At 43.0% G+C, this 18,890-nt stretch overlaps 1 protein-coding gene across 1 annotated transcript in view; it reads right to left on the reverse strand.

The window, feature by feature from the left end:
* The window catches only part of ntrk3b (neurotrophic tyrosine kinase, receptor, type 3b), a gene marked incomplete at both ends in the record, with an annotated part of 250,628 nt that overhangs the window by 191,446 nt on the left and 40,292 nt on the right, over nucleotides 1-18,890 (reverse strand). Inside the window, one exon of the mRNA XM_084052140.1 lies at nucleotides 17,671-17,742. Within this exon, the coding sequence (XP_083908266.1) occupies nucleotides 17,671-17,742 (72 nt within the window). The remainder of the gene's footprint in view (nucleotides 1-17,670; nucleotides 17,743-18,890) is intronic.

Genomic DNA, 18,890 nt, shown 5'->3' on the forward strand with positions numbered 1-18,890 from the left:
GGCCAAGTAAAGACCTCTGGGGGACCCCAGTGAACTTTACCAGTGTTTGAAGGTTTCGACCCGGCAGCCCTACTGGTGTACAGTGTGGCTGTGAGACAGACAGTATCTCTTCTGATTTGTGATACAGACTAGCTATCGAACCAACATACCTTACGTCACGGTACTGTTGACAGCACACAGAGAGAGACAGAGAGAGAGAGAGAGAGCGAGAGCGAGAGCGAGAGCGAGAGAGTCCCCTAGGAGAAACAGAGCTAAATGTCCTACCACCAAACACATCCGATTCACACACACACACACACACACACACACACACACACACACACACACACACACACACACACACACACACACACACACACACACACACACACACACACACACACACACACACACACACACACACACACACACACCTTTGACAACTCTTTTTCTCGCTCCCTCATCCTGTCTCTCTTTCTCGTCATCTCTCATTCAGATTCATGTTACGCCAACCACTGTCTCTCTCATTCACGTCACTTCATCTTCTCCGTCTCTCGGTCCATATGCTTTGTCATTCAGTCAGCCTGTCTGTCACCGTGTCTTATCTGTATGTCCCTCTATGTGGCCTATTTTGGGGCAGGCATTGAGGCATATTGGCGTGAGGTGCTCGGGGTGCGGGCAAATTGACAATTTCCTGAGGCACGGTGGCATGTTTTCCCTCGCCTGCATGTACTTGCTGGGAGGACAGGCACAGTAGGGCAGTAGGGGGCGTATCGTTTGCAAATCAGCAGCACACTGCAATTTTGGTGTAAATGCATTCTAATAACACAGTAACGGTTAAATGCTTGTATCCAACAAAACTGTGAAGAGAACATTGAAGGCATAAGGTCCATACACTGTATGTTTCTAATTCATGAAAGGCTTACTGATTGGTCAGCTAGACATTATTACACTTAGCCCAGCTCATCAGTGCACTGTTTCTTCTGGTGCATGTAATGGCAAAATCAAAACAAACCTTGTCCTTGCCATTTTTTTTTGTGGATGTGGTTTCTGACTCAGTCCATTCTCATTATAATTTCTTTTAAAATCTGTCTAAATCCAGAGAAAGTATGCTGTAGACAAAACTTAGTTCCCGAGGCCAGAGATAACGATTTATTCCTCATTTCTTAAACTAAAAGATGTTGCTGGAAGCATAGAACATAGTTCTTCAAACTTTTGCAATTTAATTGCACTGTGATGCGTTTGTGATTGCAGACAGAAAACTATTTCTCCACATCCATCTTCCTCGGGCACTAGCTCCATGCTGATCAATCTTGCCACTTAACGGTAGATATCAATTAACTTTTCAATTAAGTTTGACATTGAATATTTCAACATTTAACCTGTGTGACATAATACTCTTATCCTTGTAAATGAGCCATGCCCACGCAAGTAATTAAGGCAAATTGTAGATTGTTGAACTCCTATAAAGAATACTAATACAAAAACATTGCAAATAATAATTAATGATTAAATAGTAGTACAGAACCTTTATTATTAATAATAGAAATAACCTTTATGTTTCTTACAGTACTTATGTAATGTTTAACCAGTTAAACCCTATACTTTGTTGACCCCAGGGGTCTACCCTTGGTACCCTCCTTTTGTCCCTCTACACCAAACCCGAAAATAGTCTAGAAAATCTACAAGCTCACAATGTGTCGCATTGCAATGCATTGTGAACTTGTAGATCTACTATTTTTGCCTAAAGTTACCCTATGATGGCATGCCCAGAATAGGGAGGCTTCATGGGACATACATGGATGGAGAGTTCAGTAGACTGCCCAGGGTACTCAAACATACCCAACATACCAAAACCTATTTTATGTCAAGGACCGACAATTATGTTGCTTGCAGAGCAGCAATTTTCAAATAGGCAATATATATATATAGGATTAAAGTACATAAACTGACATCGATGCTAAATTAACTAATTGTAGATTAACGGTTTTGGACATACAAGGTTTCCAACCGACAGCAACAATATATAAGCCTATCCACTATGCCAATCCACTCGATTAAATGCCCCCTAAGCATTGTGAAGTTTAATGGCCACCTGTGCCTCTCTGTGGTACATTTTGGCATGAGTCTCTCACTATGAGCTGGGCTTTAGATGGAGAATTGCTTCTCATAGGAACAGTGCCAGACATATTAACTGCATGTTTCTTCCTTTGCTCTTGGAAGAAATTGTGTTTCCAAGGCTAGTCTTCCATGACTGTTAAAAGTACCAATATGCACTTAAAGGTAATGAATATTGATCATTTGATTGGTCATGATTGAATCCACCTGCAACACACCCACTGAATATTCCACCTAATCCAATCTCGCCAGTGCGCCACGGGAAGTCCACCCTTCTCTGTTAGGGAAAATAATCAGTTGCCACGCCCCCACTATTGGCGGGCTCACCTCTTTCCCAAAAATATCACCCTATCATAGCTGCTGGGTGGAAACCTTGTATGTCCAAAACCTTTCAGGAAATGTAAAAAAGAAAAAAAGAAAGAAAAAAAAGAACCTGTGTTCCAATGGATCCAATGTGGTTATTACTTGTCACAAGCTCTTGTTAATACCTATCATTGGTTCAGTATTTATAAAACCCACTGACACACTATACCACTTTCACAAAATAAAAATTGATAACATAAAAAGTTGAATTATGGAGATATGAGGTTTCAGCCCGGCAGCAATGCTACGTGTCTGTCTGCTAGCCTGTCTGTCTGTATAGAGCATGTGTCCGTCTGGCAACCTGTCTGCACTATAACTGTACGTCTCTGTATGTCTGTCTGACTGTCAGACTGTCTGTCAACCCGTATGTCCTACCTCTCTCTGAACGTCTACATCTTTCAGTCCTTCTATTGCTCTGCCACGTTGTTTCATGTCTTATTAGTGCAGACTGACAGAGACTATGCTGCTTCATAAATGCTGCATTAGCGCTCAATATTAATGTGAAATATGTCAGAGTATTTTCACGCCCATGCATCACTCCCGCCCCATGTAGCTCAGGCATTGATTGAACGCAGCAAAGGAAAGTAATTAAGACCCTAAAGCAGCTCTGACTGGCAGCTCAGGGTAACACACACACGCACGCACGCACGCACACACACACACGCAATAACACACACACACACACACACACACGCACGCACACATAGCCTGTCTCAAAGACAGTATCTGTTGTGAATTTTATACACTAACACACACGCATGCATGGACACACACACACACACACACACACACACACACACACACACACACACACACACACACACACACACACACACACACACACACACACACACACACACACACACACACACACACACACACACACACACAGCCTGAATCTATTCAATAACTCAGGCTCAAAGTATTTCTTGTGAATTGATTGTTATATTATGTGCGCACACACGCATACACTCACACACACACACACACACACACACACACACACACACACACACACACACACACACACACACACACACACACACACACACACACACACACACACACACACACACACACACACACACACACACACACACACACACACACACAGCTTATTGACTTAAGCCCTGGCGTACAGTACCTGATTTGAGCAACAACAACGAAATTCAAACACATTTACAAACATAACGTGTAACACTGCAACACGTTATGAGCTTGTAGATATAGATTAGATATTTACACTATCGGTATGCTGTGTTCTTTGTATGGGTCCTGGAGCCTACATTGAATAGACATCGACTGTGTGTGGAATGTGGTTCCTTGATGATGTTAGTGTTTATGCTGATTCAATGTGTTTTTATTTGAAGGATATTTGTTTTATGTCTGTGTCATTATTTATGCTGATACCTTTCTATTGGTGAATGCATTCTGTACATTTTCCCTACATAGGTGAAGATGACTGTATGCAATATAAAAAGAGGAATTTTTTGATTCAATGATCTGAAGGTGAAGGTTCATGCCATAATGCATTATATGAACATGATGTACATTATGAACTTTATGTACAGCAGCAGTAATAAAATATACACCAGTATATCTATTACATAATTTAAAAAAGTGCATCTGGGCCAGCAGTTTTGCATTTTTATTATTTGGAGTGCCGCTATTTCCTCCTCTGTTACTTTTTCATTATGTTGTATTATTATTATTAGTTTTAAGTTTAGTATTGACTGTAGCTGAGCACCCACAGCCAAGGAAGGGATCAGAGGAAGCGCACCAGCTTCACATCCAGAATAGTCTCGTGAGCCAGACTGTTGTCTCCCATAATCTTCAAATGCTTCCGGTCATACAGTCTGGAGCACGGAAGCTCTGAAAATGATCAAGCGATAAAGCGGATGTGAAGCCTCCTCCCCACTTCCCTTTCCTAATATAAATCAAAATCATGGAAGCATATATAGCCTGTTGCTTAGCTAGTAGCAGAAATGAAAATTAAAAAATAAAATGTAAAGATATTTTAAAATATATTTTGTGAACGGAAATGACAAACAGATGACAGCGTCCTTCCTCGGGAGGTGTAGTTCCAGACTATAGCATTCGGAGATTGTGGAATAGTTTTCTGTCTACGCAAGACTACATCCAGGAGGAATGTACTGTACTGATAAATGTGTATATTACTGTACTATGCATAGTTTGCTACTTCTACAACTGTCATATCATAAGTTGTCTCAAGGAGAGCATTGTAAAAGATGCATGATATCTATACATTATGATACAGGAGGATGGTGCCATCGCCCAGCAGAGATCTCTTCATCGTGATGATGGGAACACAGTAGAGGGTTGAACTTCTACAATGTGTTCATGATCCGTCGGGTAACACAAGTCCCAGTGAAACTGCACTCTAGCTGCTGGTGTGTACTAGTGACTGACAGTAAAGGGCTCTAGTGTGGTCTCTTTTCTTCTTCCACATCTTGGTCTCTTTCGTTGTGTCTCTCTCTCTCTCTCTCTCTCTCTCTCTCTCTCTCTCTGTTTTCTAATCTATTGTCGTGTATTTCAAGGCTGATACAGTGGAATATGTAGTTATTATGATATTAATACATATAAACACAAACGGTTAAGGGTCTCATAATGTTAGGGGACCAAAAGGCTCGTTGGGAGAGAACGGCTGTGGTCGTCTGTCACAGTGGAGGTAATCAAGATAGCACCTCCAGCCGTCCTGTCCATCCTACCACTCAAACAGAGAGCGTCTCCTTCCCAAACCCCAATGGTTCTAATCAGCCCCCCGCCCACAGGAGTGGCCCAATTCACTCACAACTTGCTACAAAAATCGCTCATGAAAAAATATATAACCTCCTACATTCCATTTTCCACCTTCACATCTGTCTCCTTCTCTAATAATCAAAAAGTGCTATATATTTCATCTCGCACTTTACTTCCGGATGGTTCGTTTGCACCTTCTTTGCCACATCCGTCACGGGACAGAAACAAGCCCTGCCGTGATCTATGGAAAACAGCCCAAAAGCGCGCCCAAATGAGCCCAAAATCGCTTACACACAAAGCAGACCTGGCACCCCATTTCAACGTCACAGCAACATGCAGCCAATCAGCGTCGACAGACACGCACGCACCAACAAACTCCGTTCACGTCGACTGCCTCGCACACACACACACACACACACACACATACGCACGGACCAACAAACTCCATTCACTTTTATGCAACGCAAGCCACCACAGTTACGATGCCTCGCAGAAAAAGGACTACACACCACGGCCCACGGATGAAGCGCCTGCCCATGCCAGGTTAATGTGCTTATTTAACTTCACACGTAGGCTACGTGTCTGTGTGTGTGTGTTGCTATACTTGTGAGGACCACGTAGGCTACGTGTCTGTGTGTGTGTTGCTATACTTGTGAGGACCAAGTATAGCAGAATTTCAACACATACACATTGTGAGGACCATTTCTCGGGTCCTCTCAAGACAAATGGTTATTTTACAGTACATTGACATCAGCCTTTAACAATTATTCATACTTACTTGCGCCAGTGTCATGCACCGAAAACTAGCTCATCTACAAGCCGACAACGCGTCGCGCAGGTCCTCGCCAGACTAATGGCTGTTCCAGAGTCAATTGAAATTAGCGTTAAAAACAATAAATACATCGTTGCGCGCCAGTGTCATGCACCGACAAATCGGTACACATGATCTCTATAGTCATGTGATCACGACGGATCTGTTTAATATTTCATATTCCATCCCGATTGGCTAAGATTCTCATCTAAAGTTTGCAGGAGTGGCCCGTTTAGAACAAAATGCCGCTAATCATGAATGCAGCGTCCGATTGCGGTCAACTTCGCACGCACATTCACACTATGTTGAGGAACAACTGCTACCATTTTAACATTGGCCTGTGGGGGGTCCCCACCGACAGGTTGACAACCACTGTATTAGGGGAGAGTCAGTGAGAGCTGGATAAACGAGGTAAAATGTGTCAAAAGGAGTTTGTACGGCTGTCGATACATGAACACATGACGTCGGTGGGAGAGGAGATATTGTGTCTTTTGGACAAACAGCAGCGTGGTGCTGATGTTTGTTGTGTGAAGCAGCTTAATGTCAGAGTGTTTGTGTTGGAGCGCCTCAGTGCGGCTGCAGAGTTCATGTGCAACCTCTTCCAGAGAGAGATAGAGACACTAGAAACTCTGCTGGAGAAAAAAACAACACTGCTGGGCATTGACTTTCATATGGACATTGATCTACACACTGCAGGTATGTCTGTTACACACACAACATCAAACTACACACTGCAGGTATGATGCAGCGTTTGCATTCCAGCCAGCATGCCAGCGTAGTTCCCATATGGTTTCAAGGTGGGCTAAACCATATGGACCCCATGTCAGCAATGTCAGCGGGATCCACTTCAGTCCCAACTGGGATGCCCTTGTGGGACATACGTGTGTTCTACCTGGGCCTTAGGTGGGCCCCAACTAGCCACGTTTATGTGGGACCAAGGCGGGTCCTAACTGGGTTTGCCCATGCAGCCTTTAACTGGGTTCTACCTGAGCCCTAGGTGTACCCTAACCAACCAGAGTGCAGTGCCCATCACTCCAAATGTTGTGACGTCAGGGCTCTCAATACTGCACATTGGTGGAGGAGGAGGGGCCGCAGGGCGACCGCACACATCGCTGAACCAATGGTAGCCCACGGATGTTTCCTCTGCTCTGGAGATTTACAATCTGCCCCTCTATGCCACATATCATCCACGGCCGCACTGGCCCTCATGACGCTACGCCACTTATATGCGCTGCCAAGTGGCCGCGGGCGCTACGTGGGCGTGGCCGCGGGCTAGACGCGAGCCCCCGCGTAGCGGGGGCGAGCTTCTAGTTGTCTCAAGTGTGATTTGATGACACCACGCCCGAGCCATTCTTTTGTTCACACAGCGCAAGCATTCTAATAATATGCGAGAATGCCTGTTGCCGGCTGCTCTCTCAAACCAGCAGGCTGAAATAAGTAAAACCACAGAATTCATTATACAAATGTGTACTAGTTTGTTCTAATTTCACAGATAGATAGGACTTTAGTTTTAGTAAAATAGATCCGAGGGAAAAACCAATATGATCACTCTGTGATCCGACGTTCCCAACAGCTACAGAAGAATGCGTTTCTTCTAAGTCATTTTAATCATCTAAATCATTTATACCACGTCAGACATGTTACTGTTTAGACTCATTTCGAAGCTAATAAAATGTTGAATAATAATGTTATAACGTGAGCATATGGAAAAGTACCGTTCTATAGATAAGGTTTAAGAGAATAATGTCACGTATACAACTCGAGGCAGATCCTAAATGCATTGTGCTGACTAAGCAGGGGCGGGCCCAAGCATGTGATTGACAGTCACAGACTGAAGATAGGCTATTTGTGTTAACTGTTTGCTATATAATGTCTCGCATTACGAGTGAGCAGGACTCTGTGTTTTTGGGTACACACAGATGTCACGTTCAGTGAAGCCGATTTCTATGAACAAAGGGCGCTGTACGACGATTGACTTGTATGTATGGATTTGCCGAGAACTCTTGACAATAAAATGGAATTGGTTGAGAAAGAAAAACTCTGGTCTCTGAGCGCTGATCTTATTCCCCGCCACCGGATACGGACTCGTATTTCTGCCGTTCCTTTATGGTCCAGATACGGCACTATCATTCTGTAGCTTTTTTATTCCTGTGGTACAAACGTGTTTGATCTATGGTGCAAATTACTACTAGACATAAAAAACACCATAACAGCATCCAAGCTCTTCTATTGTTGGAGCTAGTAGATACGCTAACAACCAACTACTATATAACCCCCAGTTATATTCCTAAAGCCATTACATGGAACAGAGGACTAGAAGCACTAATTAGGAGCAGCTGTACTATGTACTGTATTATAGCTACGATCCACAGTATCTAGGCTCTGTGCAATTATTTAATGAGAAACTGCTTTGCTACTACGGCTACAGGTTATCACAAATAGAGCAACATCACAATAAGCATTGCAATATCCATATCTCAAGAGGCTGGAGTTTCCGTTGCAGCAAAAGTTTTGCAAAAATGAAAGCTTTCTTAATATTTAGGTGTAGTGCAGAACCTCGGTCAAATCAAGTAGAAAGGAAATTTCTCATTACATCTTCAGTAAGCACATTCTAACCATTACCATTAATTCTGATTCTCAAATGTTTTCTTTTTTAATGTTAACATATTGCAGGATAAACCCAATTGCAATATTTTGTATTCAGAGAACTTTCTATAGATAAAAGCCACTAGCAGAGGGCATATTGACCGACACAAAAGCACTGGGGAAATGTGGAGGAAAAAGAATGAGTGCAAAGGAAACAGTTAAAAATATAACCCAGCTGTAGGGGTGTCCGGTGGCATAGAGGTAAACCGTTCGCTCGCTTGCCCACCATCTCAGAGATGTGGGTTAAACTCCCAGCAGTAGTGCACCAGGGCACTCCAGCGAGCATGATTGGTGGTGTTCATTTAGAACCCCCTCCCCCGCAAAAAAAGGATAAAAGATTCCCTACATTGACCTCTGTACTCTGCTTTAGTCATTGTACTGTGTAATAAACATTCCTGAAATGACATATAATTTTTTTAATTGGGCATATACATACTGTACATTAGAAATACATTCGGACAGACAGACAGACAGACAGACAGACAGACAGCTTGTCTCCCTCGCAGCAGTATCACAAGGTGACAGAGTCCTCCTGTTTATGTTTACAGTGAGATTATCCCAGCGTATCCTAGCTCCCAGGGGTTTGCTGACTATTTGGCTAAGGATGGAATGTAAATTTGAACCCAGTATGAATTCATGGATGCGTGCAGAATCAATATGAGCTGCTTGTTTGTTCTTCCAAAAGCCTCAACGACTGCTAAATTATCAACTGTCATATGTTGCCCTGTGTAACTGGGCCTGACCAAGCTACTTTTCGCTCTTCTGGATAATACTATGTTAATGAGTTGCAGTTTTTATGCCTCTGCCGGCAGATAGCTGTGCCAGAGGCTTTATGTTTTTGCGTTGTTCGTCCGTTAATCTGTCTGTCCGTCGCGATATCTCAAGAACGCCTTTAGGGAATTTCATGACATTTGGCACAAACATCCACTTGGACTCAAGGATAAACTGATTATAAGTACTTGGCCAAAGGTCAAATTTCAATGGCACAGTGAGCAGTACAACTAACCAAATGATTAGCATGGCCTACCAATATACTACAAAACTACCAACATACAACAGAACTACCACAAAACTACATGGAGCACTAAACTACATGGACATACAGGACTTACAGTAGTACAACCAAACACTGCAGCACATACATTCAGGCAGTAGTAGACTATACATTAGACGACAGAACATTCGGCACCTCTAATAATATATACTGTATGTATGCTATATGTACTGTACTGTATATAGACGTAGTTAGAAAGGCTGTTCTACAGTATGTACGTGCGCGTGTGCATACACACACACACACACACACACACACACACACACACACACACACACACACACACACACACACACACACACGCACACACACACACTCACACCTCTCTGATTATGTTACAGAGTGGGTAAAAAAAAACGTCACCACCCACGATGCACTACAGGAAATCACAGTGTGGGAGAAATGGACCATTGGTTGTTGTGCCTGATGGTGTGTGTGTGTGTGTGTGTGTGTGTGTGTGTGTGTGTGTGTGTGCGTGTGTAGAAAGTGAACACAAAATTCCTCAAGTTTGCTCCTTTACTCAAACTGTGAGTGTACACACAGGCACACAAACACAGACACAGAGGTGCACAGACTTGCATGCACACACCATGTACATGCATTGGCAGTTATCCCGCAGAGCCAAATACCTAGGCATAGCAGAACTTTAGCTTTGGTCTGTGAGTGCGTGTGTGTGTGAGAGCATGTGTGCGTGTGTGTATCAGTGGGTGGTAGGAAATGAGAGGATAACCAGCAGGATCCAGTCAACCTTTATCCAACACCAACCTCCAATCTACCACGCTCTAGAAAGTCCTAGCGTTAGCGCTGGCGCCCACACACAGAGCACAGAGAGGCCATGCTCACACAACACTGTGTGTGTGTGTGTGTGTGTGTGTGTGTGTGTGTGTGTGTGTGTGTGTGTGTGTGTGTGTGTGTGTGTGTGTGTGTGTGTGTGTGTGTGTGTGAGTGGGTAGAGATACACACGTACGTACATCCTCTAACACTGAGGAGTTTACAAATGGGACCACAAGGACCTGTGTGCAGCATTAAGACGGCAGACGCAACAGACAAGTGCCACCCAGGTAACCATACTGTTTTTTAATCTAACTGGACTAAATGGACCCCATTTCTACACATTCAGAGTTTCAAAAGTGTAAATTAACACTAAGGATTTCCCCGTGTAGATAAGAAACACTGTTTGGAAGTCTCATTGGGAACACCAAAAAGGAGCTGTTTCAAAAAGAGATCCCATAGCCCAGAAGAATGTATTGGCACACTACGGCACACGGTACGGTGGCACAAAACGTTCATCTTGGTCGGCTGCATGACTCCAGTGGGTCTTAATCAGTGGCTCTCAACCTGTGGGTCCCAATAGGATTTTTGGGGGGACCCAAGATGTCAGTGAAGTGACAATTTAAGGACTTTTTAGACCTTTTTAATAACAAAAAAAAAAGAGAAGAAGACCAGTATTGCATCAAAAGTAATCAACAAACTATACTATAAAAACTGATCAAACATTGGCCAACTATTGTGAAAATAGCCGATCTACAAGCTCACAACGCCTCGCAATGCGAGGCGTTGTGAGCTTGTAGATCGGCTATTTTCACATTATTTATCTGTGGAACCGAGTCAAACTAAATTGAATGCCTCAACTCCTACAATTCCAAGTGCTTGTCAGGATGGGGGGGTCCCCAGTTTAAATATAATTATTTGGGGGGGGCACGGCCTGAAATGAAGGCGGGTCACAGTTGTGTTTTGGAAAAGTATAGGCACTTCTTGGCACTTCTTTGAATGTGACTTTACAGTAGGCCTAAGTGGTACTTTTTGTGATTAGATTATCCATGCACAACCTGCAGGCTATGTATTTATATGCCCCCTGGCGATGTGCTTATTCAGCACCACGGAGAGAGGCACAAAAACACATTCAGTATAGGCCTAATCTATAAGCAAGCTAAAAAGAAACGGCTGACCTTTCATTTGCTGAAATGACAAAAAGTTGAATCAAAACAAATCAGCTATTAATAAGAAATCTCTCTCTCTCTCTCTCCCCCTCCCTCCCCCTCTCTCTAAGAGAAAAAGAGATGCGCAATATGCTTGAAGATATTTATTGTGTCTAACTCTTTTGCCAGCACCCACATGGCACAATCCTCAGTGACTTAAAGACACACTCAAAGAGTACTTTTAATGTGCAGCCACCCCTTGATATCTTGCAGGCGACCATAACCCGCACATCACTAATGGATGGAAGTAAAGTGACAAACAGCATTAAACTGACATTTTCAGAAGATCTCCTACAGAATGGCGAGTCTGTATTCCCCTTGGGAAAACATGACTGTGCTTTCTTTAAAATAAATATCTCTTTTTGCATAGGCATGTATAGAGCTTGCTCAAACTATTGTCTTAATCACAGTACAGACATTAGTCACATTATTGTGTGCAAGTAACCGTGTCCAGTGACACAGACCTAATCATGACAATTTAAATCCAGCTCATTATTTGTGTTAGAACTTAGAAGTCAAGTCATCTCACCCTAGCTCTCTAGCAAATGTGCATAATTTGTCGCTGTTGGGCAGAAACTGTACTGTCTAATAAAGAAGACAAGCCTCAAAAACAGTAAAGAAGACAGGGTCTAAAAACAGCATGGCTTCCCAGAGCAATCTGTAGCTATGGATAGCATAATACTAGGTGTACACTTTAGGATATTGGGAATGAAGCAGCAATGATGTGCTGATGTGCTAAAGAGAGCTTAGCAGTAGGATCTGCAATGTGAAACTACTACTAATTAGAATTAACTGCTTTAACTGCTTTGACTACTATTTTTCAGAGGAAAATAGCAAATTTCAGCATGTCGCTTCCAGACAGTTTAATCAAGTGAAACACTTGCACTCTATCAGACCTCTAAAAGTGGTCAGTTGGGACGGGTGGTTCCTCTCGTTGAACTGTGCAGTGTGAAGAATTACCCTGACTTCTGGCCATTCATCAATCGACTTTTAAAATAAACATCATTAAAATACAAGCAGATAAAAAGTTGTGTGGGCTCTAAATCAAACGCGATCGATTTCTGGGTCACGGATAGGAGGTGAGGAAGCAGAAAAATAAAAATCAGATTGAACCCAGAGGCTCTCCTGAGTGTGGCTGATTTATCCTGAGTACATCGATTAGCTCAATGCACAAAAGGTGTGCAGTCACACCCAGTGTAATTAGTTTGACCCAAGCCAGGTGTGACGAGATGCTTAAATCCACGCTGGCGAGACCTAGCCGATTAAGTGTCTAAATGGAAGTACTGCAATTTGGCGGAAGTACTGCCCAAGGAAATTATATTGAGGCTTTAAAGATCTGTTTACATTCCTTGCGCATGAAACCTGTGTTGTGATTTGTCGAATAAGACCGATCGTAGAAGTACACGCGACGGAAGTCCCGCTCTATAGACACGCTCTGCATTAGGTCGTAACCAGGCTTTTCTCCTCGGAGATGAAAAGGGCTAAAATCATCATCCACCCTACAGTCTACTTTTGTGGAGACTGTGATTGGTGTAGCATTGTCAGCTTTGCTGTATAATTCCCTGTGATTGGTCTACTTTCCTTAGTCAGCCTACTCAGGGGACATACAGACATACAGACATTCTAGATGGCTGGCCTTTTCTGTGCCCCACCATAAACATATTGTTAAGTCAGTCAATCAATCAACCAGCCAGCCTGTCAGTCAGTCATCAGCCAGTTAGCCAGTTAGCCAGCGAGCCAGTCTTCACACTGGCTGTTCAGCCAGCCGGTGTGAAAGTGACATTTGGGAGTAAAACATCTCACGTAGGCGTAGGGGAGGAAGATTTAATGAGGGAGACACTCTCTCCACTTCCCTTCAGCTCCCCCACTGGGACTGACCTTTCGTCTCCCTTCGGTGACGAGGCTCCCTCTAGATTTATTGGCTGTCTCCTTCCGACATGCTGGAATAAAAGAGGGGAGCCTTGCCCGGCCATCCAGACGCTGCCCTTTAATTTGACACACGCTGGGACACACAGGACACGCACCCAAAGGCGCCATCGGACCTTCAAATGACAGAAAAAGGAGGGGGTGGCTTGCATCTGCACAAACAAGCTGAAAGCTTCGGGACCTTGTTTCCCTGCTATGGGTTGCCTTTTGATGATGGAAATTATTTCAATAGGCTTCTCTGTGAGGAGGGGTGTGTGTGTTTGTGTGTGTGTGTGTGTGTGTGTGTGTGTGTGTGTGTGTGTGTGTGTGTGTGTGTGTGTGTGTGTGTGTGTGTGTGTGTGTGTGTGTGTGTGTGTGCGTGCGTGCGTGCGTGCGTGCGTGCGTGCGTGCGTGCGTGCGTGCGTGCGTGCGTGCGTGCGTGCGTGCGTGCGTGCGTGCGTGCGCGCGCGTGCGTGCACGTGTGTGTGAGGTGTGAGTTGAATGCCGTAGTGGGCGTGGATGGATACAGCGTTGGACGGTGCTTGTAGCTGCAGATGTGAAGAGAGGATCAAAGAAAGATGAGAGGAGCACAGGATTACTTATTTGTCCATTTGTAATTGGCTGCAACTTTCATCTTTACCAGTATCTTCACTTATGTCTTTCATACAGTATGTATATGAAGTAGATACCTGCCTTTATTGTACTCTACGCACCTCTTCGAGACTGCTAATCACAACAATTCTGTTACCCTTTATGTTTTATCATTGTGCATATAAACTAAACTATGAACCCACTACAACACATTACTGGTTTCGCGATTTTTGTGTATCTATACCATGCTTTATGGGGCCAAACCCTGCCAGAGGGTTCTAATGGGTAACCATAATGCAGGAACATTTATTAGGGAGAATTTGGGGTGAATAATAAATGAATATAAGATAGATTCAAGATTCAAATAAATGAAAAATAAAATAAAAATATATTTTTTTCTCTAGATAATTTCAGATATCAACTGAAAAGTAGCAATAATTCTATATTTGGTCTCTGAATCTATCAGAGGAAGTAGTCATTGTAATTACTCCTGTGGCTCTCTAGATGAAACTTTAATCTGCAGGTTGCTGGTGAATTGGGTCAGTACAGCATCGACTCAACTCAGCATCTACAGTGAATTCACGTTTTGGGAAGGCCATCAGTTGATTCTTTTACCCAGTGAAACTTTGAATGAGTGAGTGGGCAGCAGGAGTTGAGTGTTTTGTTCAAGGACTGACAAGATACAGTACCATTCACAGGACCACGCCACCTATCTGCTTTATGAAAGATGTATCTGTTTGCAGAAAAGCCCATTTGAAAGTGCATGTGTGCTGAGCTACAGTACTAATGCTTCATTTAGGCTCCATCCCCAAGAGGAACTGGGTCAAGTTTTGCTCTTGTTTCCATTATAATTTGCATCTATTGCTTTGATCCTAACTGCCTGCAGTACTCATGCAGAATAGATGCAGGATAAGTATGTGAAAGGGACATCTATCTACAATGGCTAACACTGTATAAGCACTACTTCAACAGTGCTAATGCAGTACTAACCCCTGGCCATTGGTTATGCTCCACTAAAGAAAGCTCTTGTGATTTTAAATGGCTGGTATCAAAGTACATGAATACAAAAAAAAGTGCTTACACCTCTTCTCCTTATGGCCAGTAACTTCATGATGCATGTGAACCGATTGTCAACTCTTCCTGGGCCTTAATTATTATAGATTTTTTTCATTTTAATACAAATTGTGGTGTTATGTTAATCTGTTTAGAAGTTATGTGCATTTTTGTGAAAGGCCACAGCCACAACCACATACACTTTTGAATAATGGTCATTAAAAGTCAGTTCTTGTTTGGCCCAGGACCAGCCTTTCCAGCAGATTTTTGTCCTCTGTTCGTTTTAAAAGTTTGCATTTGGATATTGCCACACTACTACTGCATGCCAAAAGAGGGGGTCCCCTCTTTTGTGAGCCTTTTTTCTTATTTTTCTCTTCTCTTCTTTGGAATTTTTCCTTGCCCGAGGGTCTCTAAGGACAGGAGCTGCATGTTGTTTGTTGCCTTTGTTAAATGTGAGCCTATAAAAGCTATTTGAGACTTTAAGAGCTCTACAGTATACAATAAACAAGTTGAGGTCACAGTACACAGTCGCACACTCACACACACACACACACACACACACACACTCGGAAGAAACTGATCTGATAAAGACCTTGCTGGTTTGAGGAAAAACATGAAAATCACCTCACTTGGACAGTAAGTAAGTATCTCCACAGGGGTCTCTCTCTCTCTCTCTCTCTCTCTCTCTCTCTCTCTCTCTCTCTCTCTCTCTCTCTCTCTCTCTCTCTCTCTCTCTCTCTCTCTCTCTCTCTCTCTCTCTCTCTCTCTCTCTCTCTCTCTCTCTCTCTCTCTCTCTCTCTCTCTCTCTCTCTCTCTCTCTCTCTCCTCTCCATTTACCTTCTATCTTCCCAGTGACACCTCCTGTTGTACCTCTTTCCTCCTTTCTCTCTGCCCACCTTTTATCTCATCCCCTTTCACTCCCACTCTATCTTCCTCACCCAATCTCTGCCCCTCTTTCTCTCTGACTAGCATTGAATGTATAGAGGCAAAGACATTCCATTCCTCTATGTTTATCACTGGCAAATTGGCTAATAACAGGCTGTCATATAGACACAGCAGCAGCTGCTAGAGAAATTACCTCTCTCTCTCTCTCTCTCTCTCTCTCTCTCTCTCTCTCTCTCTCTCTCTCTCTCTCTCTCTCTCTCTCTCTCTCTCTCTCTCTCTCTCTCTCTCTCTCTCTCTCTCTCTCTCCTTATATATCACTCTGTGTCGATCTCAAACTCAAATTTTCGTTCTTTATCTTGCTCCCCTCAAAACTCTCCCTCCCTCCCTGTTGCTCGTCCTTCTCGTCTCTTATTGGAACAAATTGTTTGTTTCTCCATTCTAGTTCGGCCTAAATGGAAGTCTGTCTTTACGGCAGCAGTGCAGAGACACTGGCAGATATAGGCATCCAATCATCGAAAGGCACTAAGTGTCATTCCAAAGCAATGGGGAAGTGCACGCAGAGTCGAAATGTTTTCTCCCAGCTCAATCAGCTATCGGTGACATCATCAACTGCACTTTACTTAAATACTACAGTACACTCCAGCTGTCACATACGGATGAGCTGGTATCATATCTGCACAGTACGATTATCATGGCCATTCCAATAACACCACAGTACTCAGTATAATCATGATATTAACTGAAATTAGCTGAAACACTACTATTAGTGCCATGTATAATTGTTTACAGTTATAATTATTGGTTTCGCTATTGTTGAAAACATTTATTACAGCCAGAGGAGTGACTACGTCCTGGCTACTGTTATGCAGCCCTGGATCGTTCAACCATACATAGTCCAGGACATTTTGAATGAGCAGCAACAAAAAAAAGAAATGTTTACTTCTAAATAATATAAATAATACACGGTTTTATAGTAACTGATGAGTCTACATTATGGGCATAGATTTGGAAAAGCACTAATAATATCCAAACTGCTCATTCACATTGCTGCACAAAATGGCAACAAAGGGTTAAACTGTTTACAGTATGTTCCTCTGTGATATACAGTTCACTGTGGGCCCAGCTAGCACCCGCAGGCTGTAGCAAGAAGTGTGTTGGTGATTAGCGGGTAGGTTAATTATGAAATATGATGTCTAACATTTAAAAGGCAGTGTGCAAAATGTACAGACTATGAGGTTGAGCCCCTGATATTCTACAGTTCTAGTCACGACCCTGATTAAAGCATTAAACTCCTGTTTCTAAATGACCTAATGACCAATTTGCTTTTTTAAAGCTATATTTAATTTATACATTTTGACATTTATGTTCAACAAGATGTCTGACTCACGCGTGAGCAAAATATATCTATTAAAATAGATATTTGACTCTTAAGCTGTGGAAGCACCATCCACACCATCATTATCAATCGTGTAGACTGTGGAGATGTGATAGATATAGTTAATTAAAAAGAGAAATCAGTGACTCACATGTAGCGGAGGTGTGGATTTTGAGCAAAGGCTCGAGGCTGTATCAATTTCAGATTACAGTTCATGATGGTTCTGAAATGGAAAGAGGAAAAACAAAGGATTAGTATTATAAAAATGTCTCTCTCACACACACACACACACACACACATACACATACACATACACACACACACACACACACACACACACACACACACACACACACACACACACACACACACACACACACACACACACACACACACACACGACCGGCCAGTGGCAGGTGGATTTACATAATGTGCACTATTTCCAAGCCAAATATGGTTTATAAAACATAGTAGGGACCTCCAAATGGTATATAATCTAAACAAGTAAGACGCGCGAACGAGAATACAACAAATAAAGACTGAAACTTCAATCTGGAATCTGAATCTTATAGTTGCAAAGCAAGCTGGAGGACGCTGCAATTTTTGGTTAGCATTACATTCCCACCATGGATGTCAATGAATTAATTATCTGATACAATACATACATAGTGAAAGTAAATGTAAATGGGAAAAGTGAATATTTTCTTAAAACATTGAAACATACAATAGTAAAGAAAGCATCGTATAAAGAAAAAGTACACAGTTCTACTTTCCCCCTCTGTACATAACGCTTTCGACAAATAAGTGCTCGCAGCGGCCATCCAAAAGGTGTCTTGGCTCTATACCGTATGTGCCTCCTAAGACTTCAGTCTTAGGAGGCTCGTACAATGCTCGTACATGTGAAACACCTTGCTACTGTGCTGCTCACCCCTCCCGTACCCATGATTCTCACCATGGCAGATGATCGCATGCAAAATGACCAGCAATTGCTAAGTTCATCTTGTTGGCTGTGTGTGTGTGTGTGTGTGTGTGTGTGTGTGTGTGTGTGTGTGTGTGTGTGTGTGTGTGTGTGTGTGTCAGCCTCTCTGTGTGTGTGTGTGTGTGTGTGTGTGTGTGTGTGTGTGTGTGTGTGTGTGTGTGTGTGTGTGTGTGTGCATGTGTATCTGAGTGTACATGTGTGGGTGTGTGAGAGGTGTGTGTTTCTCCCTGGGTGTGTTTTATGTGTCCAATGATGAGTGTGATCCAGTGATGACAGCAGGCGTGTGGTAACAGTGTCTTCATTACACACAGCTGTCAATGGAAGTCATTCACCTTCTGTTGGGCTCTGTTCATATATGACTCAGTCTTCATTCTCAGCAGCTACTCGTTGCT

The sequence above is a fragment of the Gymnoscopelus microlampas genome, assembly GCF_963454915.1.
Source record: "Gymnoscopelus microlampas genome assembly, chromosome: 1".
Taxonomy (NCBI): Eukaryota; Metazoa; Chordata; class Actinopteri; order Myctophiformes; family Myctophidae; genus Gymnoscopelus; species Gymnoscopelus microlampas.